The sequence below is a fragment of the Lissotriton helveticus genome, chromosome 11 (genome assembly GCF_964261635.1).
Source record: "Lissotriton helveticus chromosome 11, aLisHel1.1, whole genome shotgun sequence".
NCBI classification, from domain to species: domain Eukaryota; kingdom Metazoa; phylum Chordata; class Amphibia; order Caudata; family Salamandridae; genus Lissotriton; species Lissotriton helveticus.
Window position 1 is genome coordinate 908,075,588 of NC_136072.1, and position 27,141 is coordinate 908,102,728.

Sequence of the window (27,141 nt, forward strand, 5' to 3'; positions counted from 1 at the left end):
AGGGGTCGGGTGAGCTTGGGGGGCCTGTGGACAGCCGCGGATAGCGGGAGGGGTGTTTTGGTACGGGCGACTGTGCCTGAGCTGATCTGGTGGTCTGCGGCTGCTGGCGTGGCCCCTGGGCTTACAGATCTCCTTCCCGGTTGACGTGGGCAGGCTGAGATGGGACCGGGTGTGGGTAGCACATACCAGCGCGAGAGTTTAGGTGTCTGGGCAGCCTTCGTAGAGCAGTAGGTAGCGCGCCAGTCTCATAATCGGGAGGGCCTGAGTTTGTTCCTCAGATAGGGCATTTATTTCCTCATTTTGGCGCGTCGGAGGCACCACGTGGGGGGCATTACAGTGCGGGATCACGGAAGGTGAAGCACGAACAGGCAGCTGTTTAGCGCGATAGGCGGGGCACTACGCACATTGCTCGGGGAGTGGTGAAGGCAGTCCGATCATGCCAGCCAGGAAGGTTAGCCACAAACGGAAGGATAAGGATCCTGAAATTGCCAAGCTTCTTAAATTGGTGCTAGCTAAGCTGCGCAATGACCATGAAGAGAGTAGCGATGAGGAGACACCAGTCCAGGATGAACCAGCGTCGGGGGACATGGGGGACCGTCCACGCAGGAATGGAGTGAAACCCAAAGCAGCCTTCCCCCCGTTAGTGAAGAAGACCAGGGTGCAGCGCAAGGCGAGGGGGGGGCGAACCGGAAGAAAGCCAGAGGCCAGGCTACGCAGGGGTCAGGAGAAGGGGACGCAAGATCAGTAGGTCCCGTTCTCCCTCCGGCCCAGGACTTAGCTGCCCCTCCTCCGCCTTCACCACAGTCGGGGACACAAGGGACAGGGGCCCTCCCAGTGGCAGAGCAGGTGAGGGACGCCCACCTCACACCGGCGAATAGGGTGGGACAGGCACCGGTCGATCCTGTAGGGTCAGTACTAGCGGAGATCAGGGAAGCCCTGAGGGCGTTAGTGCCAGTCCATAACCCGGTGGAACAAGGGGTGCCAGTTATTCCGTTGGGCAGTATGAATACAGGGGGGGGATGCCCGTGACTGTACCTACGGGGGTGGTACCAATAATGGGGGCCCCCTGCCCCCCCCGCCCCAACAACAACCCGAGGTTCAGGCAGGGGGTACACAGAATCCTACAGCTAGCATTTTGGCGTCAGTGGCCACCCTTGTGGGACAGCTGGCGGCTCCAACAGTAAGCCCTAAGCCCAGTAGCGTAGCAGCGGCCCCTTGGGCTCCCCCGAGGTCAGCAAAGCAGGGCGCGCTAAGCGAGATCCAAAGACAGATAGCCCTCTTGGTGGAGACCCGAGGCGCCTCCAGTCCGGCGACAGGACTGAATCCCCCGCGCCAGCGGTAACGGCAGCATCTACGGGAGGTAAGACATGTGAGGCAGCAAACAAGGGCGCAGAAGTAGTGGCTATGGTAGAGGGAGTCCATGGTAACGTGTTGTCTCAGCCAGGAATGTTAGCTACACATGTCCCCATAGAGATGAAAGAAAAAATCTGGAAAGGAGAATATGTGGACATCTTTGCGCTAATCAGACCCAAGAGGAGGGATGTGGAATACAAAGAGAAGGAAGGGAAAGAGGGTTCCTTCAGGGATAGAAAGCCATGGGTAGAGGAATCCATAACAAATTGGCTATTTGGTTTTCATGTATTTACAACGGTGATGTAGGAAAAGAAGCCTGAGTTGACGATATCATTAGTGTTTTACACAAATAAGATTTTGAAGGCACATGCTATACATTGGGGAACCGCATGGTTGGATTATGATAGGGACTTCAGTTGGGCTAAAGTTGAGAACCTAAACATAGGGTGGGACCATGTTGAAATTAATGTGTGGTTGGAGAATGTTAACAGCAGGGAGCATCACACGAAGCAGTCCTTTCGGACATCACAAGGGGGGCCAGGGGAGAAGAAAGGAACGTGCTGGGCATTTAATAGGAAGGTGTGCACCTGGCCCACGGGGCAGTGCAGATTTAGGCACACCTGTTCATTCTGTGGCCACTCCTCTCATCCCGAGTTTAAATGCAATAAGAAATCCAAAGAGCGGGGGGGGCAGGAGGCAGAGAGAACAAGCCCCCTGCAGCCATAAGCTGCCCACGCCAGTGGACATTGGGAAACTGATTTTTTTGGCTCAATCATTATCCGGACAGGGCAGCGGCCATGGTACTCTATCAAGGTTTTTCTGCGGGGTTTCGCATCTCAGCTCAGGGCGTCTCTCTAGTCAATCAATGTAATAATCTCCTCTCAGCATGCATGCACCCCACAGTTGTGGCGCACAAAGTAGAGAAGGAGCGGGTCCTGGGCCGTGTTGCCGGCCCTTTCCCGGCTAACCCATTGGAAGGATATGTGTGTTCTCCTCTGGGGGTTGTACCTAAGAAAGAACCAGGACAGTTCAGGATGATCCATAACCTCTCGGCACCCAGGAGGGCGTCAGTGAACGACGCCATTGATCCTTCTTTGTGTTCAGTAACTTACTCCTCCTTTGATGCCGCTCTACAGAAGTTAAGGGACTTAGGACCCAGGGCTATTATGGCTAAGACAGATATTGAATCAGCCTTTCACCTTTTACCAGTACACCCTGAGGATTACCATCTGTTGGGCTTTCAGCTAAATCACCAATTCTACTACGACATGTGTATGCCGATGGGGTGTGCGGTTTCTTGCAAGTACTTTGAGACTTTCAGTTCCATGCTGCAATGGGTGTACACACAGAGGACTGGTTACAAAGAGGTGGTGCACTATTAAGATGATTTCATGGTAATGGGTCCGGCCGCTTCAGAGGCTTGCGCACAGGTCCTAGGAGATCTAGTGGCAATGTTTCAGGAGTTTAACGTGCCGCTGGCACCAGGCAAGACAGTAGGCCCAGATACATGCATGTCCTTTTTAGGAATTGAGATCGACACAGTGGCGGGGGAGTGTAGACTGTATAAATAAGAGCCCAAGGAAAACCGTGGGCTGCTAGAGGCACAACGAATGGGCCATAGGCCTCATGTGGAGTAAATACAAATTGAATCTATACATTTACTGCAAAAGCAACTAACATTTATTTTCAATGTGTTGCAAGTTCATAAAGAAACAAAAATAACATCTAGATTCATTACGCACATTTCTGTTACATACATTTGCAGGTTTCTATGCATTGTCTGAGAATGTTCAAAATCCACATACTCAAATACATGTAATAACCACTTGAAAGGTACATGTAAAAAAATGTAACAACTAAACAATTTTACGTCAAGATTGATTTGCATTCTCCTCAATATATCCCCTGACGAAGGGTTTAAAGTAAACCCGAAATGCATTGGGATTATGGATATGAACTCTAATTGTTTATTTGTTACATTTTTTTACATGTACCTTTCAAGTGGTTATTACATGTATTTGAGTATGTGGATTTTGAACATTCTCAGACAATGCATAGAAACCTGCAAATGTATGTAACAGAAATGTGCCTAATGAATCTAGATGTTATTTTTGTTTCTTTATGAACTTGCAACACATTGAAAATAAATGTTAGTTGCTTTTGCAGTAAATGTATAGATTGAATTTGTATTTACTCCACATGAGGCCTATGGCCCATTCGTTGTGCCTCTAGCAGCCCACGGTTTTCCTTGGGCTCTCATTTATACAGTTGTTACCAATCGGGGAGCAAGGCACACACTCTTAGCACTAGAGAGCACACAAAAAACACACGAAAGTGATTAAAGTATCGAGTAAGATTAACTTACACAGATGTGCAGATCCACCCTCCTTTATCAATTGGGGGAGTGTAGACTGCCACGCGATAAGGTTCAGTCTTTCTCCCAGGCTATTGACGCAGCTCTGGCACGACCTAAGGTTACTCTGCAAGAGTTACAGTTATTGGTGGGACAGCTCAACTTTGCTCTTAGGATCATCCCCATGGGGCGCCCATTTTCAAGGTCAATAGCCAGGGCAATAGTCGGGCTGACACAGAAGCACCATCGCGTGCGCCTTAGGGCTGAGGTTAGGGAGGACCTCAAGGTTTGGCACAATTTCCTGAGTGATTTCAATGGGAAAGTGGTGTGGCCTGCTCCCCAAGTTTCTAGTTCAGAGCTGGGCCTGTTTACGGACTCGGCCGGCAGCATCGGCTTTGGCGCCATTTTGGGTCCAGCCTGGTGCGGGGCAGAATGGCCAGCTGAGTGGCATGAGGTCGGCTTGACTAGGAACATAGCCTTCTTGGAACTCTTCCCAATTGTAGTGGCAGTATCAGTGTGGGCGGACCGCTTCAGGAATAGGTCAGTGGTGTTTTGGTCTGACAACATGGCAGTGGTGGAGGCCATCAACAGGCAGGGGGCTACTTGCAGACATGTTCTGAGATTGTTGAAGCACTTGGTGCTGGTGTGCTTGAGGTTGAATCTAACGTTCAAGGCTGCGCATATACCAGGGGTTGACAATCACGCTGCTGATGCTCTGTCTCGTTCCAAGTTGCAGGACTTCCGGAGATACCACCCACAGGCGGAGGAGCAGATGACAGGGTTCCCTACATCACTGTGGACGATTGGAGCCCCGCACTAGCGGGGCTGTTAGGTGCCTCTCTGAGCGATCGCACTAGGAGATCGTACCAACAGCAGTTCAATTCTTACAGGTTATTCGTGCAGGAGGCTGGTATACCTAGGTTGTTTTCACCTGAAGCGATTTATGGGTTTCTGCAAGAACTAAGGGATCAGGGCAGGGCCGTGTCTTATGCTAGGGCCCACGTGACGGCAATAGGTTTATTTGCAAAACTGGCAGGGGGAGCGCGACCCAGGGGCCTCCTTTGTGGTCAGGAAGGCTTTGGTGGGGTGGGCCAAATTGGAGGGGCCCAGGCCTGATTGCTGGAGGCCCCTGGATATTACAACCCTGTCTAACATCCTGGAATCCCTACCCACGATTTGCAGTTCACCCTTGGAGTGCACACTGTTTGGAGCGGTGTTTACTTTGGCCTTCTATGGAGCCTTCCGACTGTGTGAAATTGTAGGGCATCCAGGTCCAATCAGGGGGGTGGCATACAATTCAGGGATACCAGATTATTCCCGGGGGGCTTGGAAGTGACTCTGAGGAGATTCAAAACTGACCAGGGGGGCAAAGGGGCCACCATAAGGCTAAGTTCAGCGACTGGTGTTACGGCCTGCCCAGTAGCCCGAATGCGAGCATACTTGGCCCTGCGCCCAGCAGGGGGGTGTCAGGCCTTGTTCATACATGAGCAGGGGGACTGTCTTTCTCAATACCAATTTAAGGCGGTGTTTGGGTTGGCTCTGGCGGGGCTGGGATTAGGGGCTTCTGGGTACTCATCACACTCATTTAGGATTGGGGCCGCGACCTTAGCAGCAGGGGCGGGCTTGCCAATCAACGCCGTGAAAGGGGTTGGGCACTGGTCGTCCGACTGTTTCAAGAGATACATAAGGCCCGAACTGTTGTGACTGCATGCTGATAATCTGTTAATGATTGTGTTTGACTTTTCCATTTCTCTCCTGTTCAATAGTATGCCCGCAAAGGTAGTGTGGGTACCGGGGCACTCGTTCGTGCGTCGCGCTATGGTGCAGGCTTAAGTGGGATGGAATTCCTGAGGCGGGGTGTCGGGGGCATGCGAATTCGGCACCTACGACGGCTCGTGGAGGAGACGAGAGATCAGGAGGGGCAGAGGTTCCCGGATTGGATCATCATCCACTTGGGAGGGAATGACATGGTGGACCGGGGACGCCTGGCAGTCAAGGAAGCACTGCTGACGGAGTTTGCTTGGTTAGGGCGAGTCTTTCCTTTGGCCAGAATTGCCTGGTCATGCATAATACCACGCAGGACCTGGGGCCCCGGAGTGTGGGCTAGATCCTTGAACGTGTCAGTGAGGCGGCTCAACGGGGAATTGGCCAAGTTGTGCTCAGTGAAGGGCCGTTTGTGTCACATTCCGCACAGAATGATCTCAGGGGATGCGATGTATCATCACGATGGAGTGCATTTGTCGGACTTGGGCATGGGTACAGGGATCAAGGAACTATGGTCTTTCGTGCAGAACTCAGGTGGGGAGGGTGACAGACCTGAGGGCCCGGGTCACTCTTGTGGCGGTAAAGAGACCTGCGAACAGTAACATTGACTTACAGAATGGACGGGAGTCCGCCTTGCGTACTCCCTAGGCCAGCACTGAGGGGGGAGACGGTAAGCTCTCCGCTGGGAAAAGGTGGCCACCGGCTGGGGAGGCTAGGGCGACAGGTTAGGAGCCTCCTGGGTTCCTGGGCAGCCTGGTGGTCGGGGGGTGGGCCCCGGAGATGGCGGACAAGGATCAGAGGTTGGGGCCCACCACTCAAGGGCGCAGGTGGGTTGCACCTTGAGTGGGAAGCTCAGCATGGGAGATGCGAGCCAGAAGGCCCCTTAGTGCTGGGGGATAAGAATCTTGCAGGATAAGATCTTGAAGGTCAATATTAAATGTGTGTTGTGAATTTTAATTATGTATGTGAATTTCCTTGTCATGTTTATGAAATGTTGATATTAAACATGGCCGTTTTACACCCACGCCAATCTCTGTGGATGATTTAACTGTGGGTTTCCTGGTACCTTGGGGGAAGGCGGGGACTATGCTGGGGGATCAGGGTTCTATGAACATGGAACCAGTCATTGCATGCATCTGATACATTTTGCAGGCCAAGCTTCATAGCAGGCATCAGCTCTCTACTGCAGTGAACGTTACTTCCCATTCTTAACATAAAGCCGTTCATTAGAGATGCACCCTCCTTCAGTTAGTGTCAGGGAGCTTGCATGCATCCAAAGGCGTAGATATCATAGTGCAGCAAGTGTAGTGGCACCTAGGCTCAGGCGGGTGCAGAACCAAACTAGAGGAAAGTGGTCCCACTACCCTTGCTTGCTTTTAGGCCCATTGCACACTTAGTATGCCACTGCGCGTAGCAGATCTCTGCCGCAGCAAACCATGCTTCCCATTCTAAACAGAGAGACGTCCATTGGAAGCACCCTAAATGCATTCGCAAAATAGGTTAATCGCAAAAATTGCAATACCCTAGTTAGCAAAAGTCTGTTGGGATGATACATTCCAAAATAAATGTTACTGTTCGCACATGGGCTTATTCTGCGAATCGTCCCCTTTGGAACCGGTAAAAGGCTTGATGCATCTGGCCCAAGGTGAATTTACAAGATGCACAAGGCCGACCTCCATATTTTGGTTGTTGAGACAACAACAAATGTGATGCATCCCGGTAGGATATCAAACTCAGCGATGAGAAATCCAGAGCTTCTGATGCTTCCATTCCCACCCTCTCCTCTGCCTTCTTCTATCTAATACCTAAAACTCTCCTGTTGCGATGTCTCTTTGCATCTTTTTCTCTGCCCTCTCATCATTTGTCCTCTTCTCCTTCCTCGCCTGTCTGTGCTTCCTCTTCTGCCCTCTCCTTTTCTCCCTCCTCCCCTATTTCTTCTCTTCCCCTTTCTCCACAAATCTCCTGTGTTCCTCTCCTCTTTATTCTCCTTTTGCTCCTCTGTACTCTTTTCCTCTACTCCATCCTCTTTATCTCCGTCCTCATCTCACTTCACTCAACAGTCCTCGCTCTTCGGTGCTCTCCTCGTCCTCTCCCTCAATCCCTTTGCCACTCTCCCCCTCCCTCTATGCCAGTGCTCTACTGTCTTGTGTCCTCGCATATTCCCTCTTCCTTCTCTTCCCCCTGCGCTATACCCTCTCTTGCCCTAGCCTTCTCCTTCCTTGCCTCTTCCTTTTAACTCGTTCACCTCTTCTCTTCTCCGCCTTCCGTTCTCTCCTGCCCATCCCCTCTTTTTCTTCCCCGGCTCTGTGTTTTTTCTTCCATCTCGCCTCTCCCTTCCGCGCCTCTGTTCTCTTTTAACCTCCTCTCGTCCATCTTCATTCGTGCTCCTTTCTTTCCTGTATGTACCCCCCCCCCCCCCCATCCTGTCCTCTGTGCCTCTCCCTCCTCTCCTGGGGGTCCTTCCTCTGTCCTATTGAGGGTGCGGTCCCCAGACTGCGAGTGAAGTCTTTCTTACGGAAGGCGAAGGCCCGGAGCACCGACGGGCGGTGGGAGGAGGTGGGGCTGTGAAAGGGATTTACAAGAATAAAACAAAAACACCTTGAGCTTCACGAGGAGCCGGTGCCAGCCGGATCTGTCCAACCAGAGGCAGCGGGGCACTGTACGCGGGGGCGCATACGGGGTTAATTTGGGGAGGAGCAGAAAGGACATGACAAGTGGACTGGGAGGTTCCGAGGGTGTTGAGAGCACACAATTTAAAGTATCGAATATATATGCCTGTTCGGGGCGGAGCATTGGTGTGCGTGTATTGTGTTACTGTTGAGGACAGAAAAAAGAAAAACACTGTAACCTCACGCGCAAATGACACATAGCTATATATATATATATATATATATATATCGTTTTAAAAAATGGTGTGCACGTGTGATACGCAATTACATATTACAGTCTTATCTTACACACACGGCTGTTCATTATTACGTTGAACAAAAGATGCACAGACACGTAGGATTATCGGTGATAATAAGCAGATGCATTACTCTCTTGTTTTATTATTATTACAAATAATAACAAAAATACCCTACAGTACAAAGTATAATTACTTTAAATTGAAAAGCTGAGCAAACAAATAGTTGTAGAAACTCGAAAAGAATCTCGAACCAGCGGGACCGAACATTCCAACCTGAACATATTTGCGGGTCGTCGACCCGAAAATACACTTTACTTCTTCAAATCGCGTCATATTTCACATCATGTTTACCCTTCCGGTCTTTATTTAGCATCCATTATTGCAGCTCGTGGTGATGTTACACCACTGAAAAATGCCCGATTTGGTGAATAAACCGCGAGAGCTGCCATACTGAGGTCACAAATTCTATTTTTCAGACATGTTTCCTAACCAATCGGAACACAGCATTGGAAATACCTGAGCCCAGCCCTCGGAGCATTGTGTGGTTTTAATATTCTTTAAAAAATATATAATGGACGCTCATTGTTATCCTTTTTATTGCCTCAGTTACGTGTGGTACATCACGTGTTCTATGCCAGATATTTCTGCCATGCATACATGATTTGGGAGAGCTCATAGGACGAGTACACTGGCTGAAGAAAAAAACAGGCGCACTGTGCCTAGCATTGTGTTAGCAAACATCAAATAGGACAACTGTACTTCTGCTGGCAGTGACGAGTGGGAAGTTTGACCTGACACGGACGGGCTGTTCACCAGAAATCAAACGAAAGAAAGAAAGGAAAGAAATAGTGGAGCGAGAGTTGAGGCGGAACTGCTGAGATACGATTTGGAAACAAGAGGGGGAAAAAATGAAACGCAAAAATATGTCGAACTAGAAAAATGAAAAAAAATGGTAGAAAAAGATGAAATGTTAATAAGAAAATAGAACAGAGGGAGAAAAGCGGGAAGGTTAAAAAGAATGAAAGAAGGGAGTTGAAACGGAACTGCTGCGTTAGGAAACGGTAGCCAAAAGAAAAAAACAAAATGAAACGACAGAAATAATTTAGATAAAATTACAGCCAAAAATGAGACGAAGAGATGGAATGTTATGAAATGGATCAAGTTGGGATGTGGTACAATTGGGTAAGGCGAAAAGAGAAAAGCGACAGATAGAAAGAAAAAGAAACCCCCCCCCAAAAAAAATGAAAATGGGTGAAGGAAATGTGAGACAGGCATACATGCAGTGCACGATTCGTTCCTCGGGGTCGGCGACTGGCGGTGCAGCTCCGTCGCCCCGGAGGACGAGCCAACCTCATAAAAACGGCAGTGTTTCCCACCCCCGGAGAGACTTTGACAGTGAATGAGAATGGGCCTGTGGAATGTTTTTCTGGCAAGGGAAGACATTATCCTGCCCCCCTCGAGGTAAGTATCGCCGCCAGTGGGCATCATCTGAGTAACAAGGGCCCAGCGGGGCGACGAGGACTGGCAATTCGGCATAAGAAGCTGCACCTTGTCCCTCGGAGCCCTCACCCCTGGGGGGGGCTCAGGTGGGACGATCTGCATCCACACCCAGCCCCCGCTGTGTAATGCGCTCCCACCGCGGGCGCGCAGCCCCATATGTAAAGCGCGGCCTTTGTCTCACTAATGGGTGTCTGTTGACACTGAGATGGGGCTGGGAAACGAGCACCTGACCAGCCCCCCCAAACACCCCGCCTCCCCCCCATCCACAGACCACCACCGCGGTGTGAGGCGCACACAACCAGGGGGCTTCAGCCCAGGCAGGAGCGGCTGAGGTTCGACGCAACCCCCCAACAGGCCTGAGAAGAGACAATCACAGTGACTGACTCAGCCCCAGCCCAACCGGCCATTCAGAGGCAGCGACAGGGCTCCGTCTGAACCCAGGACACTTTACTGGGACGTTGGTGCAAAACTATAAAAAAAAAAGAAAAAAACAACTGCCGTGACCATTTTCTTTGTAAAAGCCGTTTTGATGCCCATTTAAGCCCTTGGCACAATCGCCCCACCGCTTCCTCCCGCCCCAGTGCCCGGCTCCAAATCGCAGCCAATATAACCCTGCTAATAAATTAAGGGGGTCACTACCGCCTCGCTCTTGCTACTATTGAGAAGCGGCTAGGGAAGGACATATGCCATGCTCTCCTGGCACTGTGTACACAATCTCAAACGTATTCCCAAAAGGAGCGTGCGCCTTGAGGCGCTTCCCACGCTCTCTAGCTGGAGAGAGAAAGGCCAGGCGTTCTCGCTTCCTTCCCGCAAGCACCGGCTGCAACCGTGTGTGCTTGCTATGAATTAAGGGGGTGCAACTCAAGGCACCCCGTCTGCCCTGCTCACTTGTCAAGAAAAGTACGAGGAATGTCAGTTGTCGCTTTCTTTACAGAGGTTCAGCAAGCAGGCAGGTCCGATTCACCTTAAAACCTCGGGTCCCAAACTGACCCCTTTTTGTGACGCCCTCACTCAGCTCTAGCGCTGCAGTCAATTCGCATTTTGCAAAAAATGAAAGGGTTTATTTCACTGCACCATCCTGCTAACACTGAGAAGGGAACGAGAAAGTGCCTGCTGCCCTGCCACTGTAGGATGTCCCTCCAAACACACCCTACAGAGGGTGAGCTGCAGGCACTTCCCGTGCTGGAGAAAGACAAGCAAAAAATGAGAAAAGATTCTACTCACTTTTGTTCCATCGGCACCAGGTGAACCCAACCACTTTTGGTGCACTCTAATGTCCCTTGTTTTTCCCCCTCTGTGCCTAGCTCAACGCCGCAGCCAATGTAGACTTGCTATAAATTAAAGGGGTTGCCATGGACACGGGCCGCTGATTGGCTGCGGAGCTCTGCGTGCCAGGGGACGTCACCGAATCTGAATAAGGATGCGCGAATGGACCAGCTTGGCAGTCAAAGCCGATCATAGGGGAGGACGAAAGTGGAGGCGAAGAAGGACCATCCCGCCGGGCGCCACGGGGGGAGGAGACGCAGGAAGAGGGGCTACTGCTGGTCCCACCTGGAAAGGACCCACAGATCTGCCCACGAGAAGCTCCGAGTTTGTGTGTTCAGGACACCTGCCTGTTCATCTCCAGAGACCACCTCAGTAACCAGCGAGGAGCACATTTACGCACAAGAGCGCAGAGAGGGAAAGATATCAGCGCAGGAGCCCAGCGAGGGACACGGGCTTGTCCCCCCAACTGTCACAGCAGGAGCCAGGGATGGACAGGGGGCTGGCCTTCTAACAGCACCACCGTGGCCCGGCTAGGGGCACCTGCTTGATCCTCTCCAGGGACCATCACAGGAGTGTTTCCTAACAGTAGCACTTTGGCCTAGCAAGGGAGCACCTGTCTGGCCCTCTCCGGACACCAGCACAACAGGCCAGGCCGGAACCCCTCTGATTTTGGAAGGACGGGCCATCTTGCAGATACACAGGCGCGCGCTGGCTGCAGGCCGGCCCAGGCCCTGCTTGGCGGGGTAGCTGGACCTCTGGACGCCGACTGGCCCATGCACCGGGCACAGAGACCCGCCGTGGAAGGACGAGCCTGTGCGCACCGGGGCGCGTGCATGGTCTGCCCCCGCGCTCTCCTCCTCGAGGCCCCGGGACGGGGGATCCGGAGTTGAGGGTGAGCTCCTGCTCGCTGGGGCCCGGGTCCTCGGTTTCACGGACAAGAGGAGCACCCCAGCCGCAGCCATGATGGTTCACTGTGCGGGCTGTGAAAGGCCCATTTTGGACAGATTCCTTCTGAACGTTCTGGACAGGGCCTGGCACATAAAGTGCGTGCTGTGCTGCGACTGCAAGTGCAGCCTGACCGACAAGTGCTTCTCCCGGGAGGGCAAGCTCTACTGCAAGAACGACTTCTTCAGGTGAGTGACCCCCTAAAGAGAGCCTCCCAAAGAAACACACTCATGCACACACGTCCAGGATAGGAAAAGAGGCCAGCGCCTTGAAGGCCGAGGGTGGGCGCTCCTTCTGTCTATCTATGTTCTATGCCAACCCACCTCTGGGCCGTGGTCAGCTGGTGTCATAACATCGGTGGTCAACGTGCAGGAACCAGAGTTATGCATTCAAACTGAAGGGAACAAGTACAAAAAAAAAACAGCGGCGCTGGCTCAGCATTTCACCGTTTCTGATCCATCAAAGGCGTTTTATTGATGTTGGTGATATTAGCTAGGGACGCATATTAATGGGCAATTGTGGGCTGTTCGGCTTTGTTATGCCCCATACTCAATATGAAAAAAGGTCCACACTCATAACTATTACTTTACTATTTGATAAAAATTACACTACGCTGCAATCAATAATGCTTCTAATAATAGGGTCCATCTGGCATTTGTATTAAGCGTGTTACCCAGCACCCATGTTGAAGGGTTCTACTTTCCCAACCCCGGAAGGGTGAGAGGTGCACACTCCCGTTTATTATTATTTTGTTTCCCAAGATTAAACGTTGGGGAAATTGTAGCATCTTCGCCCAAAAGGACAGGCCACCCATTATTTGACGCTTTAGGCATGCACAAACTGCCTCGAATACTACAAAAATAAGACAAGAACAATCACTTTTCATTCGCCAATCGAAAACCTCCATGAACCCTGGGCTTCGGGTCCGAGGAGCCCCCTCCGCTGGTGAGGATGGAGGCGCGCGCTCCGAAGCACCCGCTCTATGGCACCCAGGGGCCCGCGCGCACTCACGCCGGGATTAGCTGCGTAAAGCTCGCGGCCCCCTCCCTCCAATGACGGATGCGCACGGCAGTGATTTACATTTTCCACTGAGACTCTCCTGCTATCGAGTTTTTAACGGGGAAGGAAACGAGCTGTGATCATTCATATATGTATAGGGCCGAGCGCGCAAGACAGGAGTACATCTTTAGAATTTATTTTTGAAACCAAAGTTATTTTTGGGGAGGTCGATGGTGTCACGCAAAAAAGAAAAAAAAAAGAATAATAATAAACATATAACTAATTTCCTTCCCTCCCTCATTCTCTCTCTCTTAGACAGGCAGAGTCCCCTTGTATAAAAAAAATCGTAATAAGCAGCACGTGAGGTAGTCAAGCGTTTTTCAAGGTTCAATGTCAATGTTGTTACACTGTGTTAATAAAGGGGAAATTGGCTTTAGCGCCGTATTAACACATGTGCCATAATAGGCCACATGTATTTTAATTCCAGTGAAAATAAATTCGACCCAATAACGTGTTGCGTAAGGCAAGTGTTAAAATAAACACGCACCCCACATTTATTATTACTATACTAAGGTCAAATTCGAGTTTTATTACCGCCGTACAGCGGTAAGTGACGTTAGATAAATAAATGCCTTTCACTGCAGCAGAGGTTGAAGCTAAGGATACCTTTTCACAAAGAAACCACTCTCCTGATAGTCACTTGCTTCTCGAGTACGATTTTGCTTTGCTGCAAAAATGTAAGGCCTTGCATTCTAGTCCAATGCATTTATTAGAATAAATACCCATGAAATGTCATCGCCTAACATACAGATGGACAGAGTGTAATATGTCATGTATTACTATTGTTGAGGCACCGACCAATGGCAGCTAAGAGCACATTGTCCTCTGGCATCTGCATACGTGCTATAAACACACACACACAGGTCCATGGGCGAGGGAGAAGCACAGCCCATTAATACAAAATCTGCGATTTCCATATAAAGAATAAATGTGTGCACACAGCTCGTGGCAACTATACGCGCGCTCCTGACATTCCACCGGTGGTCAGGGTGTTTGTGTACATTGGGGGTCCAGGGAGTCATTCTCACTCCCTCAAACAGGACAATTGGTGGCCGGGGGGAGTGTCAAGGGGTGGAAATGGAAAGGTGATGGCAGAAATCCTCCTGCTCTCGGAACCCCCGCCGTGACCCCGGTGATGGCCGCTAATGCCGTCCAAGCGGCCCCTTCGGCTCTGCCCTAATGCGGCCCTCTCAGGCCTCTTAACGACCGGTGATAAGAGGCAGATGAGACAATTATGTCCCGGGCCCAGAAGACGAGGCCGCGGCTCATGGCCCTAATGCGAGCACTGCATCAACGTCACCCGGAGTGATGCGTCCGCCGGGCTCCTTGAAGTGGGGGTGCTTCCTGCGGTGGCCTTTACAGAGGCAGCCCCTCACCGCAGGTGAGAGCCACACCAAACACGCCCTATTCCTACCTAGGCAAGAGAGGGCGAAGGCTCCCAAGTTTCTAGAATACCCTTAGCCCGTACGTCGTGGTACGGGCTAAGGTTATCCCCCCACCTACAGTCGTTTTGGAGGACGAAAGGGTACATATTTCCTTCTACCCACGGACCTTTTCTCCACCAACAAAGCGCGCAGTAGTGCCCTGTCTCCAGACACCTGAAGCATAAACTGACCACCCCGCCGTCTGCGGCCTCTCATTCTTCACCCGCCCTACCACGGCTGGACACTGCATCCGACAATTCAATATTTATCGGCTCAATAGCGCTATATTTTCGACCCACACGCGCGTCACACAGACCGGCATTGGTCAATCTCGCGTCTATGTTTCACATTTGCCAGAGTACAGTGTGTCTTTAACGACAACCGTCCACGGGCGTGTACCCCTCACTTTCACCGTACAGTCTCCTTTCTGTCTGTATTATATATTTTGCTACATGTGTGGCTAATATTTTCCAAAGTGGCACAGATCCTACACCACGGAGTCTGCACCTTTTATTTAAAACTCCTTGTCTTATTACTGGTTATGTAGCGCCTTTCTCTACTTTGAACGGTCTTAGAGCGCTCTGGACTGTCGAGCACGCGTTACAATTACATGCTTTTTTGCTCCTGTTCTTACGGGCTCGAAAACATTCAAATGCAGCTTTGCCTGGAGCCTGCGTTACCTTCCCCGTCCAAGAAGAGTCACATCTGGCCATCGTGTGCCTCGATGTCCGGCAGCGCTATACTGTCCTTGCTCTCCGCGCCCGCGGCTGGCACTTGCCCATGGTAGGCAGATGTAATGTTTGGAGAGGTGCCCCTAAATCCTCCCAGGTGTGAAGCTGGATCTACATCCGACCTGTAATTCGTTCAGTGACCGCCCACACTTCAGACCCTACACGGGGAGAGGCTTCAGGCACAAAGCCCCTGCGTCCGACTCCCAAATACTCCACAAACACAACCGCTTGTGCAAAAGGCGAGCTAACCAGCCTCCGGCACAATACGGATTTCAGAAAGACAGTAGCGGCTTAAGACTATATCCATTAAATGTCATGTGTTAGGCGGCTGCTCTTTCATCAGGACACAAGGCGACCGACCTAAGAACACAGTATGTTTTTCCTAGAGGCAGGCGGCGACTTTCCTTATAATCCTAAATTCCCTCCGGATAATTCACCCAAGGGTTCAAGAATAATTTTGGACATATTCCAAGTAAAATTGTTCAGGAGAAGCAGATAGTAGCACTCTGGATTCGAAGAATTCCCCCATTCTCCTACAGAGAGCTCTAGAAGACGCCCACATTTGCTAAGGGTTTCTTGGGGGTGTTTACGATCCAAGGTGACCTTTTTTAATAACGAACACCCTGATAAAATTCAAATTATTCAGGGGAATTATTCAAGGGTACAAATATCATTAAGATTCAACCTGGGTTTCCTAAAATAAACACCTGCAAAAATCTAGAAAATGCATTTCTATATTGTTTTTGGAAGACAGCGAGCTTCGTTGACATCTCTTGGCTTACATTTGTTTTCCCTCAATAGCAAAATTCTTCTTTGTTCTGGTGTCACCTTCGCTGCTCAAAAGATCAACCCAAAACCCTGGGTAAAGGACAATTTAATTTAATTTATGTGATACACAAGCTTAGGCGAATTAAAATGACCCAAAAAAGTCTGACTGGCAGTCGTCTCTGTTTAAAAAAAAAAAACGAATCAACTGTCTATTGATTTGACTGAACTTGATTTAGATAGCACAGGTGTATTATATTCCGCACTCCTTTTCTTGTTGCTTGACACGAACGGCAGCGGCTTGAAGTCCGGCTCCTCTTTGAGCCTGACGGGCTGGGATGGAGCCCCGCCCCCTCGCCGAAGCCCGGCAGCAGGCGCCGTGAGGGCACGCCCCGCCCCCACGAAGAGCCCTTGAACCGCTCTGTTCTTAACTACCCACTGGCACTGCACGACCCCCAGGATATGCCCTGACTGACCCTCCATCCCGAGCCACTGAATGACCATCCTGGACACGCTCCACCCACGACCCAGAATCTGCTCACCCGGGCAGGGCCTTGTGGCGCCGGGCGCGTTACCTATGACCTTGCTTCAGTCCCCATGGCATGGGGGGCCATGCGTAATCCTGGACAGCACTGCCCCTTGCTCGGGGCCAGGCCCCGCGGTCCATGCCGAGTCCTGGCGGGTACTGATAGCTCCCACAGTCCCTGAACATTCACGTCTCATTCACTGGCAGGAGCCCCGGCTCTCATACGTCATCCGCTGCCCCGGGACATGTGCTCCCTGCTGCTGTCAAGGGCTGAACCTGACCTGCCATCGAGGCTGAATGTTTATCCCCCCCAACTCCCCGATCCCTACGGAGCCTATCCCCAACAATGCTGAACCCGGCAGACGCTGCACTCCTTCTCCCTCCCCAAAGCAGTGGAGCACCCTCCCCCCCACCACCCACCCCCCCGCCGACACCCTCCTCACACTGATCCAGGCAGATACTGAATGACCCCTGGGCCCTGTTGCATTTACATGCTGATCCATGACAGGAACTCAACTACTTCCGGGTCCAGAGCCTAAATACTCCTCCTCGCTGGACCTGGCAGACACGGCATGACCCCACAGCCCCTCCACGCTGAGCCTTGTAAATACAGCATGACCCAGAGCCCCTGCACACTGAGCCTTGTAAATACAGCATGACCCCACAGCTCCTACACCAGGGTGGCACCTCCACGCTGAGCCTTGCAGACACGGCATGACCCCAGAGCCCCTCCCCCACGCTGTATATGACTGGCACTGCATGGACTCCGGTGGCCTCCTCCATGCACAGGCACCGTATGTGTATGATATTGAGAGCCCCTCCCCCCTGCACGACCCCCAGAGCCACCCATCTCCGTGATGACCCCAAGGGCCTCTTCTCAATGCCAGTCTGGCAGGCGCTGCATGACCCCCAGGACGCCCCCTCCCCCCCAACACACTGCCCTCCAGAGCCACCCTCCGAGGGGGGATCTCCCCGCAGTCAGCAATCACGCACTGAGGGCATTCTCTCTGCTTTTCTTCCAGGAGGTTTGGGACCAAGTGCGCGGGCTGCTCCCAGGGCATTTCCCCCAGCGACCTGGTGCGGAAGGCGCGGAGCAAAGTCTTCCACCTGAACTGCTTCACGTGCATGGTGTGCAACAAGCAGCTCTCCACGGGCGAGGAGCTCTACGTCATCGACGAGAACAAGTTCGTCTGCAAGGAGGACTACACCAGCTCCTCCATCGGCCTGAAGGAGGGCAGCCTGAACTCAGGTACGAGGGCAACTTCAAGGGCCAAGGTGTTAACTGAAGGTGGGGGGGGGGCAAGGTGTTTGCAGGGTGTGGGGGAGGCCCCTGGCAGGGCCTCTGTCTGGGTGCCAGAGGAAACTCCTGTTGGTCGCAGCCTCAGCTCAGAGGAGAGGCCAGCCTGAACTCAGGTAGGAGGGCTGAGTGGGTGGAGTTTAAACTCAGGTAGGAGGACTGAGTGGGTGGAGTTTTCAGGTAGGAGGACTGAGTGGGTGGAGGTTGAGCTTGAACTCAGGTATGAGGGCAGAGCTGGTGGAGTTTAAACTCAGGTAGGAGGGGTGAGAGGGTGGAGCTTGAACTCAGGTAGGAGGGCTGAGGGGGTGGAGTTTGAACTCAGGTAGGAGGGCTGAGGGGGTGGGCTTGAACTCAGGTAGAAGGTCTGAGCGGGTGGAGTTTAAACTCAGGTAGGATGACTGAGTAGGTGGAGCTTGAACTCAGGTAGGAGGGCTGAGGGGGTGGAGTTTGAACTCAGGTAGGAGGGCTGAGGGGGGTGGGCTTGAACTCAGGTAGAAGGTCTGAGCGGGTGGAGTTTAAACTCAGGTAGGAGGGCTGAGTAGGTTGGGCTTGAACTCAGGTAGGAGGGCTGAGGGGGTGGAGTTTGAACTCAGGTAGGAGGGCTGAGTGGGTGGAGTGTAAACTCAGGTAGAAGGTCTGAGGGGGTGGAGTTTAAACTCAGGTAGGATGACTAAGTAGGTGGAGCTTGAACTCAGGTAGGAGGGCTGAGGGGGTGGAGTTTGAACTCAGGTAGGAGGGCTGAGGGGGTGGAGTTTGAACTCAGGTAGGAGGGCTGAGGGGGTGGAGTTTGAACTCAGGTAGGAGGGCTGAGGGGGTGGAGTTTGAACTCAGGTAGGAGGGCTGAGTGGATGGGGCTTGAACTCAGGTAGGAGGGCTGAGGGGGTGGAGTTTGAACTCAGGTAGGAGGGCTGAGTGGGTGGGGCTTGAACTCAGGTAGGAGGGCTGAGGGGGTGGAGTTTGAACTCAGGTAGGAGGGCTGAGTGGGTGGAGTGTAAACTCAGGTAGGAGGACTGAGTGGGTGGGGCTTGAACTCAGGTAGGAGGGCTGAGGGGGTGGAGTTTGAACTCAGGTAGGAGGGCTGAGTGGGTGGGGCTTGAACTCAGGTAGGAGGGCTGAGGGGGTGGAGTTTGAACTCAGGTAGGAGGGCTGAGGGGGTGGGCTTGAACTCAGGTAGAAGGTCTGAGCGGGTGGAGTTTAAACTCAGGTCGGAGGGCTAAGGGGAGTCCAACTTGAAGGGTTTGCCGGGTTCGGGGGAGGCCCATGGCAATGGCAGGGCCTGGGGGTGCTGGATGAACTCCTGTAGGAAGACTAGAAGGTTGCAGCAGTGTAAAGTTGGCCAGAGGAGAGCTGTGGTGGGTGGCTTCGCCTCAGAGGAGAGGGGATCCTGAACTCACAGGCTGGGCTGGGGGAACCAGAACTCAAGTAGATAGACTGGGTCTGAAGCAGGAAGCAGGGCTCAAGAACAACTACACCTCAGGTAGGAGAGAGGGGGCAAGTCTGATCTGCGTTACAGCAAGCTGTGGGGCACACATGCCTCTTGTGGACAGGATACACCGTGAGGGGAGGGCATTGAAGGCTCCATGGACTGAGGCAGCAGACCTCAAGGGCAGCCTCGGCACAAGTTGTACTGTCAGAGGGCAGAGACAATTTGAAATCAAGCAGGACACCTCAGGTTGCACGAATAGCCTGAATTCAGGAAGGACAGCATAAACTCAAGTATCTGGTCCAACGTCTACTCCGGCGCTAGATTTCAGGAGGCGCTTTCTTACGTGCAGGGTAGAGGTGGGATTCAGTAGAATGAGCCGAAGATACTAGACCGTAACATCCCTAACCCAAGCCTGGTCTGTGATCTGTAGATCCCATCGAAAGAGACAGAACTTGGGTGTTACTGAGCAGCATATAGAGGCTATATTATAGGAACAGAGGAGGTTTTCATTGAGACACATCTTGCACCAGGTGTGATGCCTCACAGAGCGGCCTGAAGACTCTGCCGCAAACAGACAGAAGGTGCTCACAGGAGTAAATACTGGTGATTAGCGTTCTCTGGGTCCTACTCCAAAGTAATCTCAAGATGTACAACTAAAGAATCCTCTCTAAATCCTACCTCCAAGTGATGAGCAGGACTGAAATCGACTGTTATCTCCTGGATCATAGTCCAAAGCAACAGGGGTGGTACACAACTTAGTAATGCCCTGCAGACGCCCCTCCAAACCAGCTGGCAATGTATTCAACTCAGTAATGCTCTCTAGATCCTGCTTTAAAATAATGTACAGAGCCTGGTAAGACCATCTATACAGTGCTCCAAAACATGGCCATGGGATAAAACTCAGCAAAGTTAGGGCATGAGGCAAGAGCGTCTTTTTCACCCTTCCCCATACCCCAAATCGACCGTACCCCAATGCGATGACTAGGACATGAGATTCAATAATATCCTCCAGATCCTGCTCACGGGTGATTCCCATGGCACGAGAGGGCGTAATGTCCTTTAAATCCTACTCCAAAGTAATTACCAGGGCACAGGACAAAAGTAAAGGTATACAGACGCTCCTAATATAGTCTAGACCCTACTTCAAAGTGATTATCAGAGTTTGAAAATCAGTAACAGAGCTCTAGGCCCTACTCCAAAAGGATCATAAGGGCTCAGACTTTGTAATGTCCTCTAGACGCTACTCCAGGTTGATTTTCAGGGCTTGAAACTGTAATGTCATCTAGACCCTACTCCAAAGGGATTGGCAAGGCAAGAAACTTTGTAATGATGTAGTCCTTATTCCAAAGCAGTTGGTAGCGCATGAAACTTTGCAATATTGTTTAATCACTACGCCAAACAATGGACCGGGTACTGTGCCCTAGAGCCCTCCAAAGTGAGGGACCGGGTGTAACACCGAATAATACTTCCTATACACTCCTGCAAAACAATGGACATGGTCTATTTCTGGAGAAAGTGCTCCAGATCCTTCTCAAAAGTGAGAGATAAATTATAACACTGAATAATGCCCCAATACACTTCTGTAATACAACATACATGGTCTAAGTCTCTGGAAAGTACTCCTGACGTTCTCCAAAGTGGTAATGTGAACATGAGAGTCAGTAAAGCGGTCTATATCCTACTCCAGAGCAGCAGGGCAACAGAAAGGACAGGAGACTGGGAGCTAGGCGGCTCTCTTAGAAATGTTTGGGACAGAGTAGGAGGACAGTAGCTGGCAGAGCAGGGCCTAAAGAGATAAAGCAGAAAATAAGCCTCAGTGATGCTCCTTAGACCCTGTCCTAAAGTAAAGATGTGAGTGTGAGATTGAAATTATGAAATGAGATGGAAAGGGAGGCTGGGAGTGAGAGAGGATGAGAATAGGATGATGGACTTTGGGCGAAAATGAGAAGCGAAAGACTGGCCAGAGGAAGGGTATAAGAGAGAGTGGCAAGAGAGGAAACAGTAAGAAGCAGAGAGAGAATACAGTGGAGAGGGGTGAAGAAACAAGAGAAAGGGGGAAATGGTGGAAGGCATATAGAATAGATAAAGCATAATGGGCCTGAAGAGGAAGAAAGTAAAATGAGACCAGAATAATGCGAAACAAGAAAGATTTGAGAAAGAAAAAAAGATCTATGAAGAAGGAAAGAAGAAGGAAAGAGTGCTGGTAGGAAGTACACATGTACTGAAGGCTGGTTATGTCTCCGGTACACAATTGCCACGGATTAAGTCCCTGCTGACCAGTCCGGGGCACTGACAGTGGCACGCAGCCATTCCATGCCCACTGGCAGACATGCACCCTGCACAGGTACAACCTGCCGCTAGCTGATTTGGGTGCCGACACTGAGGGCAGAGGGTGCTACTACTGGGGAAGGCCCCACTGCCAGGCGCAGGTGCCTCCTCTGTGCCCCTCTGCCACCCAAGCATGACCTCACCTCTCCACCCTGAGGAGTGCGTGAAACTGTGAAACATCTCTGGCACACTTCATTAAAGTGTGGGTCAAATCGGTGTGTGCGTGGCGTGTGTGTGTGATATATATATAAATAATGTGCATGGGGTGTCTTTATTCTTTTTTTTTTTTTTTACATTTTTATTTTTCATCAACATCAGAGTTACAAATTCATAAGACATTGCCAGAGAAACAAAAGTAACTTACAATTCAGAAAGCATTATCATCAGGTTCAAAGCAATTAAAGCATTTTTCAAAAAACACAAAGAGCTATAGACTGGGAATAGTGAATCATAAGAAGGGAAACATTCATCCCAAGAACAATAAAAAACCATCATCAAGAAATGCCAGGGGTGTCTTTAAAGCAACCGACTGAGAAGATATTTTCGAAAATTAGTTTTGAATGAGAAAAAAAACCTGCAGATTACATACAATATTTCACCCAGCGAAAAATCCTTGGGTGTTTGCTCGCATTTTTATGTAGAATAACCACCCAGTAAATCGATATTTACGGGAGAACTTTCCTGAAAAAATTGACTTTTGCAGATTGATTTTACTTTAAGCTTTATTGATGAAAACAAATAATTCAACATTTCACGTGCGCATAGTCCTTGAAGCATCCAAGCCAAATAGTGAACGGTGGGGGCTAAACGGGAGACCTGAATATTTTAGGTTTTATTTATAAATAGACACGTGGACACACAGAAGTAGACAGTCGGGCATATACAATAAATAGATAAATGGATGGATGGATGGATGGATAGATAGATAGATAGATAAATAGATAGATAGATAGATAGATAGATAGATAGATAGATAGATAGATAGATAGATAGATAGATAGATAGATAGATAGATAGATAGATAGATAGATCGATCGATCCTGTATGTGATTAGGCGAGTGGTCAGACTGCCGTAGACGGGTGGCTGATAAATGGATGAGTGAATTAGTGGATGGAATGCAGGGGTGGGTGGGTGGCTGGATGAATAGAGACACCGCTCTTCGGGCGGGCGCCCGGTGGACTCCCTGGAGATCTGTAGCCCGGGAGAAGGAGGGGGGCGCCTGGGCAGACAGATCCCCAAGGATAAGTGCGGTACCCCAACACGAGAGACCCGGCAGGGCGCGGTTTGAGGGGCTCCATAGACCAGTCCTCACAGCACCCTCTCACTGTAACACCTTTAACGACGTACACGCGCACACCCTGCGAAACACGGCATCAGATCGAAGAATGATTTCAGAGAATTGCTGGCATATTTAAAAAAATATCATTAAACAAAAAAAATGGCTGTGAAGGCCTGATGTGGAGAATCTCTCTTGTTGTGACCCTGGCCGCGTTTGTTTGATGTACCCTTGTTCGCCCCTCTTTTGAGAGTGTGTGTTGTGCTCTCCCGGTAAAGGGGGCTCACACAGCGCTGTTTCTGGGCTCTCCCGGTCCGAGCCGGGGGTGCTTTTGTTTTAAAGTCTGCTGAGACGTCAAGTAAACCCCGGTACAAATCTGAACTCGATTGGTATTTGATATGTAAACAGTTTGAGGAAAAGATTTCGATTGTGAAAAATTATTATTAGAAATGCCCGCCGTTGGAATCCACTCACTGGCCTGTAAGCAGCGTACATTTACAAGTTTATGTGGGTGATGTGTTATAATGTTCGCGGAAGTGGGACGTATGATATTTCGATGTGTACTATTGGATATCTGTCGTTTGGGCGAAAGAGGGAGTTAAAGGGGCGGCGAGTCAGACGCTGGTAGACGAGAGGAACAAAGGGGCGAGAGGGGGCGAGAAAGAGAGGTGTAACGAAAGCCAGAGATGTGGGGCAGGGGAACGGGGGTCTGAAGAGGAAGAGAGAGAAGAGGTGTGGGGGCTGGGCAGGGGCGGCATTAGAGGTACAGAGGAGGCCTCTGTCGAGAGACCTAGTGAGGATCACGATTGGAGAAGCCAGAAGTGAAACACGGCAGAGGCGATGGGTGGGCAGCGGGTAAAGCGGCTTGAAGCCGAGGCCAGTCGACGAATCGTGGCCTGGTGGAAAGGATGAGGTGGAGCGCGAAGGGGGGACACGCACCTGAAACTCACAGGTCCATTATAAAACAAAAACACTTTTAAATGGTGTCTGTGTAGGCTTCACGCTCAGCCTTTGCTTGTAGCGCTTGCATTCAGTGATTTGCCTTTTGAGAGCTAGGCACTATCAGACGTCATCACCTGATTCCACACCGGTTCACGTTGAGTCTTTCCCCTCACACACTCGCTGTCTCCGTTTCGTCTGTCTTTTCCAATTCTTCCCTTTATTTCTCCACATCCTTCTCCATTCCCTCGCTCGTATTCTTAACGCCCCTCTCACTCTCGCACTTTAACGTCTCTCTCCTCCCTCTCGTTCCCTCTGTCACACTCAATCTCCATTTTCTAGTGCATTTCGCCCGACCCCCCTCTTTTCTCTCTCGTTTCCCCTTAACGACTGTGTTCGCTATCTATCTATCTATCTATCTATCTATCTATCTATCTATCTATCTATCTATCTATCTATCTATCTATCTATCTATCTATCTATCTATCTATCTATCTATCTATCTATCTATCTATCTATCTATCTATCTATCTATCTATCTATCTATTCATCTATCTATCTATTCATCTATCTATATAGAATAAATAGAATTTCGCAGGATTTCCGTCTCACAGACAATAATAGTCTCTCTCTCAATTTATATATATATTTATATATATTGTATAAATAGAATGTCACAGGACCGCCATCCCACACACAACCTTGGTCTCTCTCTTGTGGCTCTCGGTCTATATATATATTTCTCGGGGTTTCTCTGTTTCGCACCTGCTATTTCACACCTGCGCGCTCCCATCTTTCTCTCCCCTCACCCCTGGCGGGATCTCTGCCTTTCTTGTTCCCTCTGTCTCACACGCACTCTCCCACTCTCTTTCTGCACCCCACCTCGCTTTGAATATACACATTTCTCGTGGTCTCTTTCTATGGCTCTCACACCCACTATCTTACTCTCGGGCGCTCTCCCTCCTCTTCCTCTCTTTACCCTTCCTCGCCGTCTCGCGCCCTCCCGCTCTCCACCACGCCCCGCTCACACTCACACTCACACTCACTCTCTCACTCTGACTCTCTCTGCCGATCCCTCGTTTCCGGTATGTAAGACACGCGCCTCCGACCCCCCTCCCCTGCCCCCATCTTCTATGTTTACACCAAGTCTCACCTCCTTGTATTTTTTGTTATGATTTAGTATATTTGCGTTAGCGGGGTCCCGCATCCCAGCAGATGCTTCGAAGCGCTATGTATAAGTGCATAGGGGGCTTGCATTGAAGTCGGAGGCGGAGAAGCTGCGTTGTCCCTCATCTAAGTGTAACTCGGCATCAGTCCCACCCCTAGCAGGTGTGCTAATGCAATTACCGATTCACAGATCGAATGCAGAGTTAGTGAGTGTCTTGACAGGTCATTCTACCTGGGCGAAATTTAAAAAAATTACAATCTTTAGAAGTGGAGTTGGGTACATTTTAGCCACTGTGCTCTTTTGGAGAGGAGCGTGGCGCTTCATTTGCGCCAATGATTGGCAGTGGTGGGCATAATCACTTTTTGAGGCCCAGAATTATTTTTTCATCAAAGAAGCCTGTCTTGGGTAGCTGCATGGATATCATTTAGGGGCCGCCAGGGGTCGCTGCTGCGACTCTTGGCATGCACCTTGTGACGCCTGGCCCTTTCTTTGCGACCCCTAACGTCAGCAGTTGCAAAATCAGTGGCAGAAGCAGAAGAAACTCGTCCTTATGGACGTCGGTGGGGGCTTCACTCGCCTCGTTTTGTGTAATTTTTTTCTTATACTAATAGTGAATAATATTACATTATTTGCTATTCCTTTCATTAAAATGGAGTACAGATAGCTGTGATATGACTTTCTCTGGCAGCTGAGGTAAGTAAGAAAAATGTTTTTAAATGTGTGTATGTTGTGTGCGTGCTTGCAGTTTAGAGTGTGTTTATGTAAGAGAGTGTCTGTATGAGTGAATGTGTGAGCATGTGTATATGTGAGTGTATGTGTACGTATAAGCATATGTATGCTTGAGTGAAAGTGAAGGTCAAGGGGCGTGTTGAGTCACTTCCACTACCCCTGGCATTTTGGTGAAATTGAAGTCGGTAGGTAGCTGTGCCCTCTATAAAACGTTTAACATAACATCACCAGACTGTCCCGGAGCAAGAAAGAAGTAAGAGAAGGGAAGGGAGATAAGTACCGTGAGGAAGAGAGAAAGCAGCGACGAGGAAGAGCCTGTAGGAGTGAGGAAGTGCGTGCAGGGTGGCGGGAAAACAGGCTCGAGGGCGAAGAAGTCGAGGCAGGCTCAGGAGTCATCACATCGGTCATTACCGCGCACATAAGGGTTAATCGGGTGCAAGGACACACCCTATGGAAGGTGCATTTTATTTCAGCCCCAAGCGTGTTTCATCGCCTCCTAATACTGCGATGATCTAAATGACTGTGTGATTCAGTGGGGGCAGAACGTCTGTCTTGTTTTCGTCTGTCAGATTCCTTCTGACAGTGGTGAGTTTTTGGATACCGAGGCAGTAGGCTCATTACTCCACATTCATTTCGAATTTTATTAGTCGCTGTTTAGGTTGTCTTATTGATATGTGACGCTTTGTCACAGGTGAGGTTGTATCACATGGTCAGCTTAGTGATGGGCCACGGGTAGCGGTCAATTGAGTTTGCAGAACTGTCAGCATGTTTCCTCAGAGTCTCGTCTTTGTCTATCTAGTGCCTTCTGATAGTGTTGAGTTTTGGGTGGGGGCAGATCCTCGTGTCTCTTTTTATTGCATCCCTTCCATCCTGTGCAACATCCACCTCCAAGCCGAGAATGCCCTTTGCTCCTGAAAGTGTTTGAATGATCTAATCTGCATATTGCACATCTTCCTCTCCATGGCAGTGAGTATGCTGCCCCCTCTATCTCCAACTTGGTTATGCAACTGAAAGTTATTTAGTGAAGAATTCAAAATGTTCTGTACATGAGCAGTAATACCATCATAGGTTATTTAGTGCAATGTCTGCCAGTAGTAAAGGAGGGGTGTCCAAATTAGGCCCAGCAGGCCGGATCCGTGTCTGTGTTTGGCCCTTATTACAGGTTGGTCTAATGTAGGCGCTAGGATATAGTTCCTAGAAAGGGGACTAAGTGGGCCTGGGAAGAGTGAGTAAAAATCTGCATATTTCCCCCGATTTCGGGGTCTTTTCTGCTGACATTCACCTCCTGCTTTCAGCAGGGAGGGGGAGGCCTCAGCAGGTCATGGGTGGGAGAGGTGCCTGGTACCATGGCATGTTGTGTCCAGCTGGGAGGAGCCCTGTCTG

The 27,141-nt window shown here is 50.4% G+C and overlaps 1 protein-coding gene across 1 annotated transcript in view; it reads left to right on the plus strand.

The window, feature by feature from the left end:
• The first annotated feature begins 12,104 nt into the window (after positions 1–12,104).
• The window catches only part of LHX5 (LIM homeobox 5), a 62,445-nt gene continuing 47,408 nt past the window's right edge, over positions 12,105–27,141 (plus strand). The window contains exons 1-2 of the mRNA XM_078665552.1: positions 12,105–12,277; positions 17,617–17,843. Of these exons, the coding sequence (XP_078521678.1) occupies positions 12,105–12,277; positions 17,617–17,843 (400 nt within the window). The remainder of the gene's footprint in view (positions 12,278–17,616; positions 17,844–27,141) is intronic.